The following is a 17,977-nucleotide window of genomic DNA, read 5'->3' on the forward strand; positions in this document are numbered from 1 at the left end:
TAAATTGCTGCGGGACTCTAGGGGAACAGAATAGCTCTTGGCAATAAGTCATCGTATGGTTTCTTTTTTTTTTAAATTGATATTTATTGAGCTCTACATTTTTCTCTGCTCCCCTCCCTGCCTCTCTTCTCTCCACTTTAACCCTCCCCCAAGGTCCCCATGTTCCCAATTTAATCAGGAGATCTTGTCTTTTTCTACTTCCTACTTCCCATGTAGAGTAGATCTATATAAGTTTCTCTTAGTGTCCGCATTGTTGTCTAAGTTCTCTGGGACGGTGGTTTGTAGGCTGGTTTTCTTTGCTTTATGTTTAAAAACACCTATGAGTGAGTACATGTGATAATTGTCTTTCTGTGTCTGGGTTACCTCATTCAAAATAATGTTTTCTAGTTCCATACATATTCCTGCAAAATTCAAGATGTTATTTTTTTCTGCTGTGTAGTACTCCATTGTGTAAATGTTACCACATTGTTCTTATCCATTCTTCAATCAAGGGGCATTTAGGTTGTTTCCAGGTTCTGGCTATGACAAACAAAGCTGCTGTGAACATAGTTGATTGAGCACATATCCTTGAGGCACGATTGAGCATCCTTTGGATATATACCCACAAGTGGTATTACTAGGTCTTGAGGAAGGTTGTTTCCTCATTTTCTGAGAAATTGCCACACTGACATCCAAAGGGGTTGTACCAGCTTGCATTCCCATCAGCAATGCAATGCAGAAGTGTTCCTTTTTCTCCACAACCTCTCCAGCATAAGTTGTCATCAGGTTTTTGATCTTGGTCATTCTTACAGGTATAAGATGGACAGGCTCCAAAACCACAGAGAAACCCTGTCTCGAAAAATCAAAAAAAAAAAAAAAAAAAACAAAAAAAAACCAAAAAAACAAAGATGGAATCTCAGAGTTGTTTTGATTTACATTTCTCTGATGACGATGACTAAGGATGTTGAGCATTTCCTTAAGTGTCTTTCAGCCATTTTAGATTCCTCTGTTGAGAGTTCTCTGTTTAGGTCTGTATTCCATTTTTTTTTATTGGATTATGTGTTCTTTTGATGGCCAATTTCTTGAGTTCTTTGTATATTTTGGAGATCAGATCTCTGTCTGATGTGGGGTTAGTGAAGATCTTTTCCCATTCTGTAGGCTGTCGTTTGTCTTGTTGAGGTCTTTGAGCCATTTGGACTTGAGTTTTGTGCATGGTGATAGATATGGGTCTTTTTTCATTCTTCTACATGTTGATATCCAGTTATGCCAGCACCACTTGTTAAGTATGCTTTCTTTTTTCCATTTGGTATTTTTTTGCTTCCTTGTCAAAAATCAGGTGTTTGAAGATATGTGGATTGATATCCGGATCTTCTATTCTGTTCCATTGGTCCTCTTGTCTGTTCTTATGCCAATACCAGGCTGTTTTCAGTACTGTAGCTCTGTAGTAGAGTTTGAAGTCAGGGATTGTGATGCCTCCAGAAGTTCTTTTATTGTACAGGATTGCTTGGCTATACTGGGTTTCTTATTTTTCCATATGAAGTTAAGTACCATTCTTTCGAGGTCTTTGAAAAATTTGCTGGGAATTTGATGGGCATTGCGTTGAATCTGTTCATATAGTTTCTTGAAGTAGCTCTCTTAGCATCTAGAATATTAAGTTCTATGGATATAGTGAAAGGTAATACTGAACAAGAAAGCAAATTGTAACTGGAAGAACTGAAAATTTTAGAATTTAGGTTTCAGGTTGTGCTACCTCATATAGACAAGGAGTGAGCTAACCAAGCTGTCCAAAATACCTGTGGTGGAATCTGTTCCCTGAGCTGGCTGACTGGGTTTTCTTTGATTTTTATTGTCCTTCATATTAACCAGATAGACTACTTTCCTGTGTTCATAGTATTTTGGAATTATCAATAGAAAAGAACAGTTTGGCCAGCTGTTTTGTTAAGCTGCTGTGAAACAGAAACTAATTTAATCCTTCCCAGTCTAGGGAGCAAGGGGCTCTGACCCTGTGGATAAAGAGGTCCACTTGGCAAGTGTGTGCCTTCTCTTGACAATGTGAGCAGTCAGGGTGTGCTTACCCACCTTTGGGCATGGGCTTTACCTCTCATTAGCAATAGCATCACTTATATATTTTCCCTGTTGCTTTTGCTGTTTGCTTATGGAAATGTATAACTCTTGAGGTATTCTGGACAGTGAAGTTTGACAACTAAGCACGTGTGTAGTCAGCACCTAGAAGCGGAATGTGTCTGTCTCAGTGCCACCCCGCTGCTTACTGACTATTCCTGCCTCTCGGCCATCACCACTGCCATTTCTTTTTTGTTTGTTTTTTTGAGACAGGCTTTCTCTTTGTAGCCCTGGCTGTCCTGGAATATGCTCTGTAGAGCAGGCTGGCCTCGAACTCAAAGAGATTTGCCTGTCTCTGCCTCCTGAGTGATGGGATTAAAGGCCTGCACCAGCATCACCCGGCATGATTTTTTTTTTAACAGAAATGTTTCTGTCTAGACAGTCATAAGTAGAGTACGTAGAATGTACTGTTTTGTATCTGCCTTCCCATATTTAATAATTTTGAGATTCATGCAAGTTAGCCAATATTAGATTGAATTTTAGCTATTTTGCTAGCTTTTGTCTTTTGTAATTTTTATTTTTCTAAGGATTATACAGTTTATTATAGCAATCATGGCATGTCTTTCCTGATGATAGTAGGTGTCTTTTTTTTTTTTTTTTGTTTTTTTTGTTTTTCGAGACAGGGTTTCTCTGTGGTTTTGGAGCCTGTCCCTAGAACTAGCTCTTGTAGACCAGGCTGGTCTCGAACTCACAAAGATCCGCCTGCCTCTGCCTCCCAAGTGCTGGGATTAAAGGCGTGCGCCACCACCGCCCGGCTGATAGTAGTTGTCTTTAAGAAGTACATTTTCTTGGGAGTCTGGAGAGATTGCCTTGCAGCTAAGAGAGCTTGACTGCTCTTGTAGTCGGAACCAGTTTAGGTTCCCAGCATCCACATGGCAGCTGCAACTTCCTATTGCTCCAGCTCCAAGGGATGCAGTACCCTTCTCAAGCCTCCATGGGAAACAACACACATGTGGCGTTCACTCACACAGCGACACATACACAGATGCACATATCAAAGCTAATAATTTTTTTTTTTCTTTTTGAGACAGGGTTTCTCTGTGTATCTTTGGCTGTCCTGGAACTCACTCTGTAGACCAGGCTGGCTCAAATTCAGAGATCTGCCTGCCTCTGTCTCCCTAGTGCTAGGATTAGAAGTGTGCGCCACTATGCCCAGCTCAAAAAATAAATATTTTTTAAGAAGTAGTTTTTCCCAGTAGCCCCAGTGTTGTTACTCTGCCTGAATTACTAAGAACTCCTTAATCGCATGACAGCGTTTCTTACAGTGATAGCTACGAACTGGCTGTTCCTCAAGACTGTCTTAACTGTTGTGTTCCACAGGAGCAGAGGAAAGCAGCGTCAGAAAAGAAGGCAGCGATGGCTGCTGTGACGAAAGGACAAGACGACAGTGTCCTGAAAACTAAGGAGATGGCTCTTCCTTCTTCAGAAAACAATGAGTCAAAGAGGAAGCTGTCAGTTGGGGCATGCGTGTCTTCTGTGCAAGTTGAGTATGAGTCTTTTGACGTTGGCACGGGACAGGTGAGTGTGTGCTGACAACTAACGGTTTAAGGTTTTGTTTTGTTTTTTTTCTTGAGGCAGGGTGTCTCTGGGTATTAGCCCTGACTGTCATATAACTCACTCTGTAGACCAGGCTGGCCTCAAACTCAAAGAGATCCTACTGCTTCTGCCTCCTGAGTGCTGGGATTAAAGGTGTGAGCCACTACTGCCCGGCCAGATTATATTTTTAAAAATTGATTATTGCATGTATTTTTTATTGTATGTGTATGCATGTCATGACACTCAATCCGGATGTCAGAGGATAACCTGTGGGGGTTAGTTCTCTCCTATCGTGTGTGACCTGGGGCACAAACTCAGGACCCTAATAATATCAAGTACTTTTACTCTTGCTAAGCCGTCTTGTTGGCTTCAGATTATATTATTAAGATGTCTTTGTTGCCAGGTATGGTGGAGCAGGTCTTTAGAGGCGGATGGTTCTCTGCGAGTTCAAGGCCAGTTTGGTCTATGCAATAAGTTCCAGGCCAGCCAGGGCCCTCTAATGAGAGGCTGGCTTTACAGGTGGTTGTAATGTTTCTGAACCTTGAAGGCCAAGCCTTTTTTTTTATCTCTTCTCAGCTTCTCCTTGTTTATGGGCCGACTTTATTGTCCTGCATTAATAGATGTTTCACTTCCGCTGTCCATTTTCACCTCTTCACACTGTCTTCTCTCCTGCAGCTGTGTCCTAGCCTCCCCACCTTTCACAGATAACGGCCTCTGTGAGCTTGGTTGTCTCTTCACTGGTTGTTTCTAAGCAAAGCCACATTCCGAGTTACAGGAGATTATGCTCCAGCACGTTTTTTTTTGGGGGGGGGGTACACAATTGTTCACATATGGAACATATAGTTTGTTTCTGGCTTTAAACCCCTTTAATAAAGCAGTCCAGTGATCAATATTTTAAGCCTTTTTTGTGGTTGTTTTTATGCATGCAGCTTGTCTGGTAGTGTACACATGAAAATTCTCAGTTACTGCCGCTTGTACAAAGTGCCAGTCTTCCTGGCAGTCGGGGCTTGCACCTCCCACCTGGACCTTGCAGTGTTTTGTCTTTCTTTTTATTATTTTAAAAGATATATTTTACTTATGTACATGGGTGTATTGTATGCACGTATGTCTGTGTACTATGTGCAGTGCCCTCAGAGACCAGAAGTCAGTGCCAGATCCCCTGGAACTGGAGTTACAGATGGTTGTGAGCCACCATGTGGGTTCTGGAAATAGAACCTGGATCTTCTGCCAGAACAAGTGCTCTTAACCACAGAGCCATCTCTCCAGCCCCTATTCTTTTTTTTCAGTGTTAAAATGAAAACTGGTACTTTGCACATTCATGATAGGTGAATGACACACTCCAGGCTCTTTTCCCTCTAAAAATATGTTTATAGGATCACCTTCACAGTGCCTTTGTTTGTTTGTTTTTAGATTTATTTATTTGATGTGTGTGAATATTTTTCCTGCTTGTGTGAATGAGTATCATTTTTGTGCCTGGTGTCCTTGGAGTTCGGAAGAGGGCTTTGGATCCTCTGGAAGTGGAATTACAGATGTCTGTGAGCTGCCACGTGAGTGCTGGGAACCAAACTCAGGACTTTTGCAAGAACATCAAGTGTTCTTAACTGTTGAGCCACCTCTCCAGCCTCTAGGATCACTTTTCTAACTTTCTTCTAAAAGAATTTTTTTTTCAAGTCAGGGTTTCTCTGTGTAGCCCTGGCTCTTCTAGAACTCACTCTGTAGACCAGGCTGGCCTCTAACTCCAAGATCTGCCTGTCTCTGCTTCCCAAGTGCTAGAGTTAAGGACATGAGCCACCACTGCCCAGCTAAGAAGTAATTTTTTAAACATAAAAATTGAATTGCTTTTTCTTTTTGTATTTCATTTATGTTTCTGACAGCCTTACAGGGAAAGTGGCAACATGGTATCACACTGTATTTATTGAGCACTTTTTTTTTTTTTTAACGCATTGTGTGTTTGTGTGTGGAGTCTGGAGGATACCTTGGATAGGTTATTCAGGAACAATGGTTGCTTCCTTTGAAACAGGATCTCTCCTTGATCTGTCAGTCACCGCTTTGGCTAGACTGGCTGGCCAGCAAGCTTCCTGTCTCTGCCTCCCAGCACTGGGGTTTCAGGAATGCACCACCACATCTGGCATCTCTGTGTGGTTTTAGGGATCAGAAACAGATGCTTTCCCTGTCCAGCCACCCTCAAGCCTCACTTGTGTTTCTTAGACATTTTTTTCTATTACAAAGTATCGATTTTATCTGATTTCTATTGAATTACATGTCTCTTTATACAAATTCTCCAGACTATAATGGCAATGTATGCCTGTGATCTCTGTACTTCATGTAAGCTATCCTAAGTGGTTCTTTGGACAAACCATTTTTCTGACAGGGAACTTGCTTTAAGTGCTTTTTTTTTTTGAGACAGAGTTTTATGTAACCTGAATGATTTTTAGGATGACCTCGAGCTTTCTTATTCTCTGCCTCTAACTTCCTATGAAGAAGACAGAGTTGTAACAGCATTACACAGAGCCCTGTCTGTGCTGACGAGTGCTTTCTGTGGCCTTAGTTATTCATTCTTCACTATATTGAGTTCGGGTCAGTGAAAATTCCCATGTTATAACTGAGGCAGAGGCAAAAGACATTAGGAAACTTGACCAAGAGTAGAAGCAGGCCCAAGCAGGGTGACTGTAGGTTCTGCAGTTTGGACCTGAGCCAGTGCAGACCCAAGAACATTTAAAAATCCAAAGGGTTTGTCTATGTGACCACGGAAGAATGGTTTTTATTGTTGTTCCTTCCTAGGTTTCTGTCACTTACAACTCTTTAGACTTTGAGCCGGAGATTTTCTTTGCCTTGGGCTCTCCAATCGGCATGTTCCTCACTATCCGCGGTGTGGACAGGATCGATGAGAACTACCGCCTCCCTACCTGCAAAGGCTTCTTCAATATTTACCATCCAGTGAGTGGCTTGAATTTACTTTGCGCTTTAAAAAGATGAACGCTCTGTCCTCTTCATCCAGAGATTCTCAGACTCTTGGAAATCAATGGCAGTCACAAGTTTCAGAGCTCAGCCGTCTCTCCTAAGAGTCTGATGCACTTTTCAATAGGTATTTCTACCAGAAAGCTTTTGTTCAAAGGAAAAAAAATGTGTTGGTTGCTTTGTTTGCAAAATAATTTCACTTACAAATTTAAAATCTTGTAATTGCCATAAACTGAGTAAGGGGTGGCAAGCAGTCAGTCTCTGGCTTGCCATTAGCGGTTGCCTCCCTAACTGTGGCGTGTGACTCCAAATAAGCACTCAACGGGTTTCTGCTCTTCCTCCTCGCAGCTTGATCCGGTGGCGTACAGATTAGAACCCATGGTGGCTCCAGATTTGGACTTGAAAGCTGTTCTCATTCCACATCACAAAGGCAGAAAGAGGCTTCACTTAGGTAAGAAGCAACTGCTTTGGGCATTTACTGCAGAGCAGGTGCAAGATTAGGAGTTCAAGGGTGTGCTTGGCTCCAAAATGAGTTACGAGCAGTCCGAGTCACGTGAGACCCTGTCACACAAAGCACAATACAAACAAAAACCCCACATAGAGCCGGGCGATGGTGGTGCACGCCTTTAATCCCAGCACTCAGGAGGCAGAGGCAGGCGGATCTCTGTGAGTTCGAGACCAGCCTGGTCTACAGAGCTAGTTCCAGGACAGGCTCCAAAGCCACAGAGAAACCCTGTCTCAAACCAAAAAAAAAAAAAAAAAAAACAAACCCACATAGTTGCCCTTTCCTGTTGATATTGTAAACTGTGGTGAATTATGAACATTTATTGTGTGTGATGTCTTTGTGATGTGCCAAAGCTCTCTCTTCCCTCGTGGGTTCCCATGGCGGTCAGGACAGGGTGTTGGATCCCCTGAACTGAGCTTATAGATGGTTGTGAGCCACCGTGTGGATGCTGGGATTGAATGCAGGTCCTCTGCAAGAGCAGCCAGTGCTCTAACTCACCGAGTCACCTCTCCAGCCCTCTTGTGATTAGGTTATGGCAGTGTGTCATTTTGGAAAGGAGAAGACTAACATTAAAAAGGTATATATTTTCATACAAAAATAAATAAATGGGGGGCTGGAGAGATGGCTCAGCGGTTAAGAGCATTGCCTGCTCTTCCAAAGGTCCTGAGTTCAATTCCCAGCAACCACATGGTGGCTCACAACCATCTGAAATGAGATCTGGTGCCCTCTTCTGGCCTTTAGGCATACACGCAGAAAGAATATTGTATACATAATAAATAAATAAACATTTTAAACAAACAAACAAACAAACAAACAAACAAATAAATGTATGTTGCCGGGCAGTGGTGGCGCACGCCTTTAATCCCAGCACTCGGGAGGCAGAGGCAGGCGGATCTCTGTGAGTTCGAGACCAGCCTGGTCTACAGAGCTAGTTCCAGGACAGGCTCCAAAGCCACAGAGAAACCCTGTCTCGAAACCCCCCTCCCCAAAAAAAATGTAAAAAGAAGAAATAAAATTAAAATTTTTAGAAGTTAAAATTAGAAATTTGTTAGCTTGCAGGGTGATTTAAATATAATTATTAGACAAACAGGTGTCGAAGGGGTGGGGCTTGTCTTCGGAATTGGAAGTTTGAGTTGTGGTCATCACAGTTGTGTGTGTGTGTGCACATGATGTAGATGTGAATGTGTTCATAAATGGAATGAGGTCAGAGTGCACCTTTGGTTGTTCTCTCCTTCCACCTCGTTGAAATGTGGTCTCTGGTTTTTATCTTGCATGTGCCAAACCAGCTGGCCTACAGTTTCCAGGGTTCTCCTACCACCTTTTATACCCTCAGGAGCTCCACAGTACACGGCATATGCTACTCTGAACGGGTTTCATGGATTCTAGGCTTCAAACTGAGGTCTTCACGGTCGCACGGCAGGCACCCTGAGCTGTCTCCTCAGTTCCTTTATTCCGTTTGTTGTTGTTTTTCTGAGACAGGGTTTCTCTGTGTTATAGCTCTGACTATCCTGGAACTCACTCTGTAGACCAGGCTGGCTTTGAACTGAGAGAGATCTGTCTGAGATCTGTCTGCCTCTGTCTCTGCCTCTGCCTCCTGAGTGCTGGGATTAAAGGTGTGCGCCACTTCTGCTGGGCTCCTTTATCTGGATTTAAAAAATAAAAAAATTACAAGGGCTAGAGTGATGCCTCGGTGGTTAGAAGAACTGACTCTTCCGGAGGACCCAGAGTCTACCCCAGCACTCACACAGCCTTCTGCAACCCCAGAATCACGGGATCCAATATCTTCTTTTGGCCTCTGAGGGCCCTGCATGCATGTAGTGCACAGACACAAAGCCAAAATACCCATACACACAAATAATAAAACAATCTAAAAATTAATTTATTTTTAAAATTACATTTATATGTGCAGATGTGTGTGCCATAGTGTTGTGGAAGTCAGAGACCAGCTTGTAGAAATCAATTCTTTCCTTCCTACATGGGTTCTTAGGATCCCTCTCGGCTTGTGAGGCTTGCCAGCAAATGCCTTATATAGTCATTTTGCCAGCCTAGAATCTGATATTCTCAAAATTATCTCACTATTACAAATTAAGAAAACTGACTTTTAAAGTTTTACAGGCCTTTTGGGTTTTTTTTTGTTGTTTTTTTTTTTTTTTGAGACGGTCTCTCTCTTCATAGTTCCAGCTGCTCTGGAACTCACTACGTAGACCAGGCTGGCCTGCACTTAGAGATCCATCTACCTGCCTCTGTCTCCTGAGTGCTGGGATTTAAAGATTTGTGCCCCCATGCCCAGCTGTTATAGGCCTGTTTTAAAAATTTCTGGTAAAAATGTATAGGATTATGTCTGTGTTATGATATTTGATAGGATTATGTCTGTATTATGGTATTTGAACTTCTTTTTGAGAAAAAATTTTGTAGGTTTGGGATGGATCAAATTGTTTTTTTTTTAAAAAAAAAAGCTGATTGGGGTGGTTCATGCCTGTAACCCCAGTGCTCAGCAGTCTGAGATGTGAGGAGCATCCTAGGCTTGAAGCTCCAAGACACTGCATCAACAACAACAAACAAAAAGCCAGGCATGGTAGTGTATACCTCTAACTTTAGCACTTGGAGGCTGCGGCAGGAGGATTTCTTTTTTTTTTTTTAATATTTATTTATTTATTATGTATACAATATTCTGTCTGTGTATATGCCTGAAGGCCAGAAGAGGGCGCCAGACCTCTTTACAGATGGTTGTGAGCCACATGTGGTTGCTGGGAATTGAACTCAGGACCTTTGGAAGAGCAGGCAATGCTCTTAACCACTGAGCCATCTCTCCAGCCACCGGCAGGAGGATTTCTAGTTCAAGGCCAGCCCTTCAGAGTGAGATCTTGTCTCAAAAAAATCCAATGCAAATCAGCATTTTACCCTATTGAGAGTTCCTGGTTCCAAGATGCTCCCATAAGATTTAAGGGAGAAGGAGGCCCTTACTTGTCTGGTGACATGGTTAACTTTTAATTTCTATGGCACAGAATTCCAGTGGCTAATTAACTTGGTGTGTCATCTGAATCTGTTTAGAGTTGAAAGAGAGCCTTTCTCGAATGGGATCCGATTTGAAGCAGGGCTTTATCAGCTCTCTGAAAAGTGCTTGGCAGACACTCAATGAATTTGCACGTGCTCACACCTCTTCAACGCAGTTGCAAGAAGAATTGGAAAAGGTGGCCAATCAAATCAAAGAGGAGGAAGAAAAGCAAGTAGTGGAAGGTATGTTTGCTATGGAAGCGTTTCCCTGACATACTGTTGCAGAGCATAATGTGTGTGATCTGTGGGAGACAGTGTCCCTTTCTAACCTCGTCAGATTGGTAACTCCTTTGAAGGGGAATACGTCCTCCGAATTTCATGTCACGCTTCATTAACTGTTAAAGAAGTTTTTACCTGATAGTTCTTGGGCTTTTCTCTGCAATTTTAAGATTTTATTTTGGGTCGTTAAGCCAGGGTGGACTATGAGTTGAGAGCTAAGTTTGTGTTCAGGCTTTGTAAAGCGTCCACGAGGGTCCATCCTTCTGCTCCTGCTGAACTGTGGTTTTGAGACTCTATATGCAATGCCAGATCATCTTGCTTTGTGACTTTCAGATTCTAATTCTGCTTCTTTTTTTTTTTTCTGCAATGCTCTCTCGCCCCTTCACAACTTCTGTCAGCTGTTGCTGTCTCTTTCTATCTTGGGGAACCAGCCCTCTTCCCCTGTTCTCTGGAGGAATGGGGAGTGAGCCTTATAGCTCCTCAGTTGCTATGAATACCAAGCAATATTCATTGAGCCCAGAGAGTCAGCTAAAGTTAGAGAATAATTAAGTGATTGACTTTGACATTGAAATGGTTTAAATTCTAGCAGAAAAGATTGTTGAAAGTCCAGAACTTTCCAAGGATGAGGACTACTTAGGAAAGGTTGGAATGTTAAATGGAGGCCGCCGGATTGACTATGTTCTTCAAGAAAAGCCAATAGAGAGTTTTAATGAATATCTTTTCGCTCTTCAGAGTCATTTATGCTATTGGTAAGTATTTTTCACTTTGATTCTCCTTGAATGGCTTTAACTAGTACAGTGTTTTCACTGTAGTGGGGATCTTTTACTCATTACCTACTTGTGATGGACTTAATAGATTCACCTGTTGAACTCATACAGTCAAAATATTTCCCCCTTCAGGTTTTTGTTGTTGCTTTCATGCTTCTTTTAAATCCAGATGCAGATATTGAGGAGAGACTTGGCCAGCAGTTTACATTTCTGACTTTTTGGCAACTTTTCTAAGTCTGCATGGAATTCAGTAATCCACAAGGTGGCAGTGTGTCAGCGTGTCATCTGCCCTGACCAGAGACCACGGGTGCTTGTGCAGTGATTTTATAGGGGTATCTTTTTTCTTCCCTAAGAGTTTTTAATTCTATGTATATGGTGTTCTATCTGCATATACACCTGCATGCCAGAAGAGGGCATCAGATCCCATTATAGGTGGTTGTGAGCCACCATGTGGTTGCTGGGAATTGAACTCAGGAGCTGGCAATGCTCTTAACTGCTGAGCCAACTCTCCAGCCCTATAGGGTATCTTTAATGGCAGAAGTTTAAGGTCTTTAAAGCCATTTTTCCATATGTCCCCATCACTGAGGAGATTCCCAGCATGACTGTTTTGGAACTGACTGGAGTCCATACAGGCTTTAAAGAGTGCTCTGTGCTCTGTGCTTTGCTGTCATCTGCCTATGCAGAACCGAGTAGAATAGCATGTGGGACACTTACCTCCTTACTTTTTTTCTGCTAGGGAATCTGAAGATACTGCCCTCTTGTTACTTAAAGAAATTTATCGAACAATGAACATTATTCCAGAGCAGCCCCAGCACTGAGCAGACTTGCATTTTACTGGGTGAGTTAATCCTTATTAAATGTGTAATGCTGATGTTTGTGCTGCTAAAATTGTTGGGTCCCTTTGTGATAAGATGATAGAGGAAGTCAGGTCCTCTCGGAATTCTTACTCTCAGTTAGAATTTAGGAGTGGACTCAGATGGAAGCCTAAGGACAATTTTATTATTGTTTAAAAGACAGACCAGGCCATGCCAGCTGTAAGAGGAGAATGGAGGAGAGAAAGAAAAAGGAGAAGAAAAAGAAAGGCCATTTAAGCTGGCACAGTGTTGACTTGAACTCTGGCCACAGGAGATGACTGATGAGAGACGATTGAATTTGGGTCTGTTACGGAGAAGAGCTCTCACGAGTCACCAGTGAAGTCACTGTGGATGTAAAGGAATAGAGAGTTACGGAGGACGCCTGTGCGTTTTAATGGGAACTGCGTGATGGTGCTTTTTACTGGCAGGGCCCATGGAGGAGCAGGTGTTTGGGTTGTGGGGTGGTGGGTAATCACTTCTGGTTTGTTGAGTCAGTAATTGATAATGTTGGTCTGAAGGTGAAAAGAAATCTGAGCGCTAAAGATGACGTCAGAGGCATCAGTATGAATTTGCCATCCAAAGACTCAGAGGTCACCTTGAAGGAGTGTGGGGTAGAGCAGGGGTCCCTGGAGTGAAAGGACTCCAGAAGTTGAGCCCAAGCAAGGGAGGATTGCTGCAGGCAAGGGTCAGAGGACAAGCTTCAGGCAGGTGCAGATGCAGGTCATTACTGGTGATCACAGTTGCTTTACTGTCAGGCCAGAGGTCAAAGGTGAGGAGAGGAAGTTTTGTCAGAAGTAAGGCAGTGGAGAATACGTATATGTGGTTCAGCTTCTTTATTTAGATATTTTAAAGCTTTAAATGAACATTTATATATTTATATTTGGGTGTATGTGCCATGCATGGTGCATATGTGGAAGCCAGTGGACAGCCTGCTGGAGTAAGTATTCTCTTTGCAGCATGGGGTCCCAAACTCAAACTCAGGTTGTAAGGTTGTGACATAAGCACCTTTATTCACTCTGAACCATCTCATGGATTTATCGAGTTTTATTTCATAGTTTTATTATTTATTAACTTATCCTCCACTTTTGAGTGTTAGGTAACTCCCCCCAACATATCCACCGTCACTATTGTACATAACTTTGACACGTAGCTTTACGTGCCTTTGCCTGTCTCTGACTGTGGTAAGCCTGTGAGTGGCACTGTTAGACCTAGAATATCCCACATTTTGAAAGGCTTCCTAGTCTGCTCTTACTGTTCAGTTGCATTCTCGAGAAGCCCCTCAGTTTTCATATCTACTGTTAATGTATAATGCCAGTTTTTATTTCCTCTTGACAATACCAATTGTGGCTATTTTTGAATTCTGGCAGTTGAGCACCAGAAATTGCTGAGCCATCTTGTTTGTTTTCCCTTTGTTAGTGAACTTGAGTAGTTTTGATAGATTTAACCTACCAGTTTCATTTCTTTGTCAGTTGCCTCCTGACCTTTTTGCATTTCCTGGAGGTGTGGGGCAGGGATTGTTGGATGTGTGCATGTGTGCCTGTGGCTGTGCCGATGTATTTTTGCTTAAACCGATGGATGATATCCTGCAGTCTCTGTCTGCTTTGTTACTTGTCTCTTATTTTTAGGTTAGATTGGCGGTACACTTTAAAACTAGTGACTACTTAGATATTTAGTGTTGCTTGCTTTTAGTTCTTCCTTTAACTCTAGAAATGTGTGGGCTTGAGAGGGACTTGACTTTCCCTGAGAAAGTAGTCATTGTTTCCTGACTGTATTTGAATGTTGTGTCCTTTTTACTTGATACCTCTATCATTTGCCTAGTATCCGTTTTCTGGGCATTCTGATCTATTTATTTATCATATGGCATTTCGGGTAAGGGCTACACGTTAGCATCTTTTTGTGTTTTTCAAAGGAGTGCTTCTCAGTGTTGCCTTGGCTGTCCTGGAACTTGGTAGACCAGGATGGCCTTGAACTCACAGAGATTCACTGCCTCCCACGCACTGGGGTTAAAGGCTTGTACCACCACCAAAGTTTTATTATGTAACTTAGGCTGGCCTTGAACTTAGAGAGATTCCCCTGCTTCTGCCCAGTGCTGGCATCAAATGTGTGCTCCCCCACGGCCAGCTTTGTCATGCTTCTTGTCCTCACTGATCCCCAAGACCCCACAGATCCTTTGGGAAGGTGTGTCGGAGGCCCTGGGCTTGATGGAGCTCTGGAGCTACAGCGGCATTAGTCAAGTTGAGCATGTGGCTGGCTTGACTTCACGATGGGAGGGAGCAGTTGTTATTGAGGGTTTGTGACAGTCACTTGGGATTTTTAAAGACTCTGTTGTCTTCCAGGAAGTTCCAGCAGGAGTGCCATTGTTGGGAGGCCCCGTGGTGACCCACCCTCTTGGCTCCAGTGATGATGACAGAAGTGACTCAGCAGCAGTTGCTGACCTCGGCTTCTCAGATGTAGGAATTCATTTTAAAAGGCACAGAACAGAAAAATACTGGGGAAGAAAATCAGTACTGCATTTGGACAGTATAGAAGAAAAACTGCAACCATAAAATAATGCTGTGGAAAATTCTCAGATCTGTTTAGTTGTGTAGTTACCAAAATTAAGTGTGTCCTAATGAAGAGATATTAGTAGCTGCAAATGGTTATTTTTTTGAAACTATTGTCAGTGGGCTATTAAACTTAACATTTTTCTTTGTATTAATGCAATATGTTATTTTTATTTAAATATGGACTTCTTGAGAAACTGTATTAACATGATTTTTCAGAAGCTTATATATGCTAGGTTGGGCGTGGTGGCACATGCCTTCAATCCCAGCACTTGAGAGGCAGAGGCAGGTAGATCTCTGGTCTATATAGCAAGTTCCAGAACAGCCAGGACAACATAGAGAGACACTTCACAACAAAAAAGAAAAGAAGCTCGCGCTGTGCTTTAAATGTGAATTGCTCTGAGCCCTCCTGGTAGAGTTGTTCCTGCTCGTGACAAGGCAGTAGGCTCCTCAGCCAAGCTGACCTGAGTTTGTGAAGCCGAACGCCATCACTGAGAGCCTGGTCACTCTACAGAAGGAGTGAAGCACTTAGATGATGTGGCCTCTCCTGGCTTGTCCACCTCCCGAGAGGTGAGCATGTGGCAGGCTTTCGTTGTGAGTTGAGTGTCTGTGCCGGCACCACGGCCGAGCTTCCAGTTCACAGACAACCAGAGTGGGCGGTTTCGTTCTTTGGTTTAATTTTACTTGTACCAAAGGGTTTGAAAGGGTGGATTTCCTGCTGCTGGGATGTAGAGCTGCTTGGTGCAGACTGCTCTGTAACATCATTTTGTTTACTATAAACTCCTTGTCTAACTATTTCCTAACAAACACTGGGAATGCTGACTTCCTCTTTTGTTACATAGCAGAAACATTTTATGTCGTTCACATAGTTCTCATGGAACATGGACTTTTTTTTTAAAGCAACATATAATACACATTTTTGTGTATGTATTCTAATTGGTGTGAATAAAACAGCGACATCGATGCTCTTTTTCAAGCTGCAAACTGTTGTTTCTCACCTTTCTTAAAGTGTTGTCACGCCGCGGCCTCTAAACTGAGGGTTTAGAGAGTGGCTCTCAACCCCTTTGGGGTCCAGTGACCTTTTCACGGGGGTTGCATATCAGGCAATCCTTCATATCAGAGCTGAATTAGGATTATGAAATGAAATCGTTGTATGGTCGGGGCCAGCACAGCATGAGGAGCTGTGTTAACCATCGCAGCGTCAGGAAGGTGGAGAAGCACCGCTCTGGAGAGCAGCGCATCCTTTGGCCCCAGGCAGCACAGTTTCCAATCACCTCCTCTAGCTGAGGACACTGTCCCCGCCAGGGAAGCACTTAGCCAAGTTGGGTTCTCTTGATTTCTTTTGACCTTCGTTTCTTTCCACCAGGACAATTACTGTTCACTTAGTTTCCATATGACTTCGAATACTGTCAGAATAAGGGGAAAACAGAGGTTCCTCATGTATATTTTAATAAAATATTTAGCTTTTTCAACTTGTAACAAGTTTGAGTTGTATCATTCTGCTTGTGTCTTGTGAGTCATGGGCAGGGAAGGGGCATTAGGAGGAGTCCATGCCAGCCAAGTGCCCCTTGTTGCTACTTCATTTTAATAGTTGGGGAACATAAAATAAACTATTTCAGTGAACTTGTCTAGATATATATTTTCTATCACTGTTACCTCTCTCTCTCTTCTTTTAACCCCTCCAAGACAAGCAGCCCAGACTGCCCTTGAACTTGACGAGTATTTGAGTATTTGAGGATGACCTTGAACCTTGGATTCCCTTGCCTCTCCCAAATGCTAGGATTATAGGTGTGTGTTTCCACACCTGGTTTAGACAGTGCTGGCGATCAAACCCAGGACCTGATGATACTTACTGCACAAGCACCAGACCATCGGAGCTACGTCCTGCAATGTCACTGGGGTTCCTGTGTCTTGGTATTAGCGTCTCTGAGCTGCATCCCGCCCCATCACTGTGCTTCCTGTGTCTCAGTTTTAGTATCTCTGAGCTACATCCCCATCACTGGTTCCTGTGTCTCAGTATTAGCATCTCTGAGCTATGACCGTCCCATCTCTGGTTCCTGAGTCTCGGTATTAGTGTCTGGTTTATTGACCTCAGAGTCTTGCCACTGAGTAAGGTGCTTATCAAATGCTTGTTGATTAGGGAAATTTAAAAATCAAAACTGTAAAGTCAAGTGACACTTGGAAGAGACCTTGGAGGATCACCAAATCAGTGGTTTGTGAGCCAACCCCTTTCCCAGTGCAGGTGGCTCAGGTTTGTAAAGGTGAGAATACTGCTGAACTGGAGGCAGCTCCTCGGTTGGTGCTCCTGTTTTCCTCAGGTGAGGGAAGAAGACTCCAGATGTGTTTCCTGGGTAGGGTTTGTGACAGAGACCTTAGAAAGTAGGCACTTTAAGGTAAAAGTCACAAAATCACGGGGAGGGGCAGCCGCCAGCCATGTTTACACACAAGTGTCTGCAATGATAGGTAGTTTTCTAAGTCTGGTGCGTGCTGATCCAGCCAGATAGACTTGTTCTCTCAAAGCTCCACTGATTTTTTTTCTTAAAGGGACCCAGGCAGTGTGTTTCTCTTTGTGGCTGTAATTGCAGCACTAGGGAGGATTGAGCTATAAAGTCAGACCTTGCCTCAAAAAAAAAAAAGGATGCGTGATGATGTTTGAGGAAAGTGCTTGAAAAGAAGACGGTAGACATAGGTTCCTCTGTCTTGCACAGAGGTCATCTGTGAGGCATGCTGAAGACCAGGACTGTTGTCTGTGAGGCGTGCTGAAGACCAGGACTGTGGTCTGACTGTGGGGGACATGCTGAAGGTCAGGACTGTGGTCTGACTGTGGGACATGCTGGAGATCAGGACTGTGGTCTGACTGTGTGGGACATGCTGAAGGTCAGGACTGTGGTCTGACTGTGGGACACGCTGAAGGTCAGGACTGTGGTCTGACTGTGGGACACGCTGAAGATCAGGACTGTGGTCTGACTGTGGGGGACATGCTGGAGATCAGGGCTGTGGTCTGACTGTGTGGGACATGCTGGAGATCAGGGCTGTGGTCTGACTGTGTGGGACATGCTGACAGTCAGGACTGTGGTCTGACTGTGTGGGACATGCTGACAGTCAGGACTGTGGTCTGACTGTGAGACATGCTGAAGACCAGGACTGTGGTCTGACTGTGAGACATGCTGAAGACCAGGACTGTGGTCTGACTGTGAGACATGCTGAAGACCAGGACTGTGGTCTGACTGTGAGACATGCTGAAGACCAGGACTGTTGTCTGTGTGGGACATGCTGAAGGTCAGAACTGTGGTCTGACTGTGGGACATGCTGAAGGTCAGGACTGTGGTCTGACTGTGGGACATGCTGAAGGTCAGGATGTGGTCTGACTGTGCATGATACTCTAGAGATCAAGACTGTGGTCAGAAAGTGGGACATGCTGGAGACCAGAACTGTCCTAAA

General features: G+C 43.4%; 1 protein-coding gene across 3 annotated transcripts in view; it reads left to right on the forward strand.

The window, feature by feature from the left end:
- Nucleotides 1–16,018, forward strand: part of Sec23ip (SEC23 interacting protein) — a 45,976-nt gene extending 29,958 nt beyond the window's left edge. The window contains exons 13-19 of one of the 3 annotated variants that reach the window (XM_075972459.1): nucleotides 3,421–3,618; nucleotides 6,418–6,573; nucleotides 6,943–7,045; nucleotides 10,151–10,336; nucleotides 10,959–11,121; nucleotides 11,876–11,977; nucleotides 14,330–16,018. In XM_075972459.1, the coding sequence (XP_075828574.1) occupies nucleotides 3,421–3,618; nucleotides 6,418–6,573; nucleotides 6,943–7,045; nucleotides 10,151–10,336; nucleotides 10,959–11,121; nucleotides 11,876–11,957 (888 nt within the window). In that variant the 3' untranslated portion in view covers nucleotides 11,958–11,977; nucleotides 14,330–16,018. The remainder of the gene's footprint in view (nucleotides 1–3,420; nucleotides 3,619–6,417; nucleotides 6,574–6,942; nucleotides 7,046–10,150; nucleotides 10,337–10,958; nucleotides 11,122–11,875; nucleotides 11,978–14,329) is intronic. The other 2 variants (XM_075972460.1, XM_075972461.1) reach the window with 2 other exon arrangements.
- The last annotated feature ends 1,959 nt before the right edge of the window (nucleotides 16,019–17,977 follow it).

Source organism: Microtus pennsylvanicus, chromosome 5, assembly GCF_037038515.1.
Source record: "Microtus pennsylvanicus isolate mMicPen1 chromosome 5, mMicPen1.hap1, whole genome shotgun sequence".
Lineage (NCBI taxonomy): Eukaryota > Metazoa > Chordata > Mammalia > Rodentia > Cricetidae > Microtus > Microtus pennsylvanicus.